This window comes from Microtus ochrogaster, chromosome 6 (assembly GCF_000317375.1).
Source record: "Microtus ochrogaster isolate Prairie Vole_2 chromosome 6, MicOch1.0, whole genome shotgun sequence".
Lineage (NCBI taxonomy): Eukaryota > Metazoa > Chordata > Mammalia > Rodentia > Cricetidae > Microtus > Microtus ochrogaster.
The window spans coordinates 62,215,286-62,221,457 of record NC_022013.1 but is presented as its reverse complement, the minus strand read 5'-3'; the positions used below and the strand labels follow the sequence as shown (position 1 = coordinate 62,221,457).

The window sequence follows — 6,172 nt, the reverse complement described above, 5'->3', positions numbered from 1 at the left end:
GCTTCTCATGTGGAGTTTTATTGATCAGATGGAAACAAATGTCCAGAAATTGCATAGTGACACATTCATTTGTCATACCGTGACCATGTCACAACTTTTAATGATCAGAAAGACTTCCATAGCTATAGAATACCATTTAAGGTATTTGATCTTGGAGTTTTAAAGTAACTGCATGTTCCATTTGTGTAATTTATTTATTGTGACTGGAGTTTCTGTTTTGTTAGAGGCAGCAGAGGGACTTAGAAAACTAAATAGTTCAAGAAACTCAGTATCAATTAACAAATGCTTAATCTGTTTATCTTATGTTAGCTTGTTAATGTGATATCCCAAGTAATAGATGAAGAGCGTTGAAATGAAAAAGGATACATATCACTGTTGTACTTTCTGTGTTTTCGTAGGAAGATGAAGAGAGACTTGGTTGCATCTTTGTTCTCTGTAATTGAACATAGAGCTTAACTTTTTCTCAACTCTAGAAACACATTTCTAACACAGAACTTTGGACATAGCTGCATGTTGGTGTAATACTAAGCAAGAGAGTTTAAGTTGAACACAGTGTAATCCCTTTTTAAAAATGGATTGTTCAACACCAATGTGACATTTGTATTGAAGAGATAGGAAATACAATTCTTTATGAATGGTGCTTTGAATTATAGCTTAAGTTATTATCATCATTTACGTAGAGTAAGAAATTATCTCTTTCAAATTTTGTAGAAAATTAGGTTAGAACATTATTTTTTTAAAAAAAACCAAATTTATTTAACTTTTATTTGTGTCCATTGCTATGAAGATGTCAGATCCCCTGGAACTGGAGTTACAGACAGTTGTGAGCTGTCCTGTGGCAAACAAAAAACTTAAACTACTAAATATTTCTGGAATCAAAGTGTTTTGTTACTATATTAGTTAAGCAGTAGTATCCAGAGTAAGTTGAAGTTTAAATTGAAAATGTACAAAGAATACAGTTGCCATTAGTCCTGTCCGATGAGTTCCCTTTTCATTAATAAACTAAAGGGTAGTTTGAGACCTTCCTAAAAACTGCAGAGTTGAAGGCAAAATCATTGTGGAAAATGCTTCCCTACATTTAAGTTATAAAAAAATGTTGTCTTGACAGCTGGGTAGTCTACTTGTCAAACAAGCAGAGTTTTGATTATGCTATCTGAGCATCTTTGTTAATGTAGAAAAAATTCATCTCCTCTGTCTTTGGAATGAAGAATGTCACCTCAGGATCTTGCAATTCACTTCAGGGCTCAGGGTTCAGCCAGCAAGCACAGTGCAAGGGAGCTCTTAAGAGCATACTGCTGTGCCCTCTGAAAGGTGGTGCTGCGTTACCAACACAGAAGACATGCTTGATGACTGAAGCTGCTGTGTTTGAAGATGGAAACTTGGCAGAAAAGGGCTAAATTAGTAATATCATTAGTAAACATTTCTGCTCATATGATGGCCCATGAGTTCTTTTTGAGTTGTTTTGGATTAAACTTCATTGGTCATGGCCATATTCTGAAAGGAAGTATTTCTGGTAATATCACAGATCACTAAGAGCTGGGTCCTGGGTTTACCGTGATGGAGGTAAGTGGGCCAAGGATCTGGACTAATCTATTGTTGTAACAGCAGTTCAGCTTTTGTATGCTTTCTTTAAACTGTAAGAGTAGATATGATGAGCTCTCCAGTCTTCTAAAGTCAAAAAAGTTCACAGTGTTCTCGGTAAAGCTTATCAGTTTATGTTTTATTTGCTAAATAAATGTTGGAAATTGATGTTTGCTAAAAAAGTTTGTTAATGTTGATTTAGTTGTTTTTCTTTGACAGGAGTATCTTACCAAATTAGGCAATACAGAATGTCATCCAGATCAGTTTTTGGAAAGAAGGTCAACCTTAGATAAACTATTGATTATTATTCAAAATGAAGACATTGCAGATTTCATTCACAAGGTAGACTATTAAGACCAGTTTACTAATTTACTTTCTAAAACTACTACCTCATTGTTAAATCTTATTCTAAGAACAAAACTTTTTCTTTAAAAGAAAAGCTTTTTTTTCCATAAAATTAAGAAAATGCTTAAGTACTTGTCCAGGAGCCAGCTTGTGAGAATTGTGTATATGAAAGTGTTGTGTGCTATGAATCTTGTATTCCTGTCATTCGGATTAGTTAAAAGTAATAGATGGTTCTTGAATGTAGAGGTGAGGAGGGGGTGTTCTGCTAACTTCTGCTAACTCTTAATATATAGACAAACTTTTTTTTTTTTTTTTTTTGCCATGAGTCCCCATTGACCTTGGATATGGAGGTATTTCTCTGCTCTTAGGAGCCTGCCTCAAATTAGCCTTTCATTACTATCATAGCACCACAGGTTCTCCTTTTTTTTTGTTTGCTTTTGTTTTTGTTTGCTTGTGAGCTGATATCCTTTGTAGCCTAGACTACTTCAAACTGTGCAGGCCAGTCTGGCCTCTTAATTCCTCCTCCTCATCTCAGGTAGGATGACAAGTATCACCACACCTGGCTCCTAGTTTTAAATTCTGGTTGTTTATGGATTTAGAAATATATTAGCATTTTGTCCAGTTTTTGTTTTTAGCCTAATGTAAATTCCTTCCCCTTAGTGTTATGTTCATATATGTTGGTTTATACTACTGGGAAGTAGTACTTCAAATACTAATTTTGTCACTTTCCAGAGGCAATGATGAGTTATAGTGTATTTTTTTTTAATTTTATTCTTCTTAGGTTATTTGATACATATATTGGTTAGTTCATTTATCCATCCTATTTCTGTTTTTTGGTATTTAACAGGTACCTGGCTTAGTGACTTTAAAGAAGCTCCCATGTGTTAGTTTTGCTGGTGTTGACAGCCTGGATGATGTTAAAAACCATACATACAATGAGTTATTTGTGTCTGGTGGCTTTATTGTGTCTGATGAATCAATCCTAAATCCAGAGGTTGTCACAATTGGTAAGAATGAGTATGTTATTTTCAGTGTGTTTTTTCTGGGTTGTGGTTGCCCTAGGTTTTCAGGAAAAATTAAAACTAAGGGATTAAAAAGTGCATTGTTATTGTGCCATTCACAGCTAACAGGCTTATTTCTATCTTTTCCTGAGTTTTTGCCACCTCAATCATCTTCTCCATTCTGTTTTTATATATACTTTTATGTAAATCTGGTCTACACTGCCTGCTGTGGCACTTAGATTATTCTAGTGGTGGTGCTGTTATTGGGTATTTGTTTTGTTTGTAGGTGTTTTCAGAGTTTTAATGCTATAAGGAGTTCCCTTTTCCTTTAAGCAAGATGATGAATATGTGGTGCATAGGGGGAAAAATAGACCTGTGTAAATACGAACAAGCACTTCTTCCAAAATCTCAGCATGGCAGACATTGTTTATTCCTGACTTTAAAATCTGAATTTCATTCTCTCTAACAGAGAGCCTTAAAATTTTTTTGACATTCCTTGAAGAACTTAGTACTCCAGAAGGGAAATGGCAATGGAAAATCCACTGTAAATTTCAAAAGAAACTGAAGGAACTGGGCAGGTAAGATACAGAAAATATTGAATTTTTTGTTTGTTTTTGAGACCGGATTTCTCTATAGCTTTGGAGCCTGTCCTTGAACTATCTCTTGTAGACTAGGCTGGCCTCGAACTGAACTCACAGAGATCCAGTTCCGCCTGCCTCTCTCTTGCCTCCTGAGTGCTGGGATTAAAGGTGTGCGCCACCATCACCCAGCTATGAATAATTGTTGATTTTTAACAGTGCTCACAAAACTTTTCCTTTTTCTGGGTTTGTGGATTATGAAAGTTTTCATGTATGTCAACAGACAGTAAGTGGGTATAAATACTGAGTTATTCTATTCTTTCTGAGTAAGAAGTGATATTCTTGTTGACATAAAGAATTTGGTTAAGTTCTCATAGTATGATAGTTAGAATTGACTTAATCTGCATGTGGATCTGCATGATTACAAGGATCAGAAATCTAATTTTTTTGTGATGCTAGATTTGAAGCACATGTTGTGAGCTATATTTCAAGCCTTTAAAATATATTAATTTACTCTTTGATAATATCATACACATATACAATGTATTTTTGGTTCTATCTACTTCTTAACCAACTCTTCCCAGGCCTCTCTACATACCATGTCCTCCCAAGTTCATGTTCTCTTTTTTCCTTTATAACCCACTGAATCCAATTACTGTTGCCCATATACTACTTCATTAGGCTGCCCATCAAAGCATAAGCATATCATATCAGGGCCCACTTTTAATTGAAGAAAAATGACACTTTGTTGTTACCAGACCCCTGTCAGCTGCCAATAGGGATGGGCCTCATAAGTATCTTTTCTACTCATGCTGGAATTTTGGCCGGTTTGTTTTTGTTCAAGTCTTTGGCAGGCAACCAGCTGTTGTGCATTCTTGTGTGCAGCCGCCCTGTTAAAAGACCAAAAGGCAGTTTTCAGCAGCACTCCACAACACCTGGCTCTTAGGATATTTCTGCTCCCTGTTTTACATAGTTCTCCGAGCCTTAGGGAGAAAGGTTGTGATATAGATGACGTATTTAAAGCCATTTAAAAAACTGATCTATATTTGCAGTGTAAATCAGACCCTGTCCCAAGTAAGTTAGTTCGGTTACTAATCGAATTGCCAAGGGTTGGTCTCTGCCTGACAAGGCTCAGTTAGAAACTGGTTTATAATGTGTGTTTGTGTGGGTTCTTGCATGTGGGGGAGTTACTCCCTGGGAGGGCACTTAGTCTGGTAAGTTTGAGATGCTGTAACTTTTTTTTTTTTTAATTCTTTTTGGTTTTTTCCAAGACAGGGTTTCTCTGTGTATCTCTGGTTGTCCTGTAACTAGCTCTTGTAGACCAGGCTGGCCTCGAACTCAGAGAGATCCTCCTACCACTTCCTTCTAAATGCTGGGATTGAAGGCTTGCACCACCACCACCCGGCTGAGATGCTGTATCTTGTTAGTGTTCACGGAACTTTTTAATAAACAATTAATAAATTGCACGTTAGAGAATTTTTATCAGCTAGAATTTCCTAAGTGTAAGTCATAGAATTTTGTATGTGGAGTGCACTCACCTGTGCATGCAGAGGCCAGGGCAGGATGTCATTTGTTTTTCTCTTTCTCTCCATCTTAATCACCTTATAACAGGGTCTCTCCATGAACTTTGGTTCAGCTCACATATCAACTACACTTTGCCAGGGAGCTCTCATGAACTGCCAGTCTGTTCCCCATGCTGGGATTGTAGACACATCCAGCTGTGTGGGTTCTGGGGATGTGAATCAGATCCTCATGTTTGCAGAGCAAGTGCTCTTATTCTCTGAGCCATTCTTTTCAGTCCCCAATTACTTTCTTGTAAGTTACTTTTTACCCTCTCTGAGACAGACCTCTTGTTGTATATAACTCCAGCTAGCCTGCTATTTATTCACTTAGTAGACCAGGCTGCCCTTAAACTCATAGGCAGTTCTTCTACCTCTGTCTCCAGAGTACTGGAATTATAAGTATATACCACCAAAACTAGTACTAGATCACAGTTCTTTTGATTGCTGTAACACCTATTGACATCGAAAATTCAGGGTAAATTAATTCCAGTGTTTGCTATGTATCATAGTTAAAATACTTATATCTTTTGGAGACAGAGTCTTGCTATATAATCCAGAACGGCTTCAAACTCAAAAATCTTCCTTCCTCAGCCTTTTTAAATGCAGGAATTTAAAAAGTTGTAACACACACCTTGCTAGTACTTAGCTTTTTTAGACTTATTCATTTTGACAACCTATGAAATAAGCAAAGGGCAAGTTCATATATAGTGTAGACATAACACACCCAAAGGTATATCTCCAGTTCTTACCTTAAAGTATTATAAAAAGCTTAAAAGCTACGTGTTAGGAAGAATTATACTCTATTTGTTCATGAGACAATGTAGCCTAGGCTGTCCACCACCTGAAGTGCTGCAATTATAGACGTATGCCACTGTGCCCAACATTTTTGTTCTTAGATGGCCTTAAAGTTTAACATTAATAAAGCTAATAATACTTTAGTAAATAGGATGTCTGATGGTTCAGGTTTTAGCTTAACTGAATTACAAGATTGTCCTCAAAAAGCCGGGCAGTAGTGGCGCATGCCTTTAATCCCAGCACTTGGGAGGCAGAGGCAGGCGGATCTCTGTGAGTTCGAGACCAGCCTGGTCTACAAGAGCTAGTTCCA

The 6,172-nt window shown here is 36.8% G+C and overlaps 1 protein-coding gene across 2 annotated transcripts in view; it reads left to right on the top strand.

Annotated features, from left to right (window-relative positions):
• Positions 1–6,172, top strand: part of Fam208a (family with sequence similarity 208 member A) — a 55,865-nt gene that overhangs the window by 45,607 nt on the left and 4,086 nt on the right. For both annotated transcript variants that reach the window (XM_013346883.2, XM_013346882.2), the window contains 3 exons: positions 1,801–1,923; positions 2,774–2,933; positions 3,397–3,505. In XM_013346883.2, the coding sequence (XP_013202337.1) occupies positions 1,801–1,923; positions 2,774–2,933; positions 3,397–3,505 (392 nt within the window). The remainder of the gene's footprint in view (positions 1–1,800; positions 1,924–2,773; positions 2,934–3,396; positions 3,506–6,172) is intronic.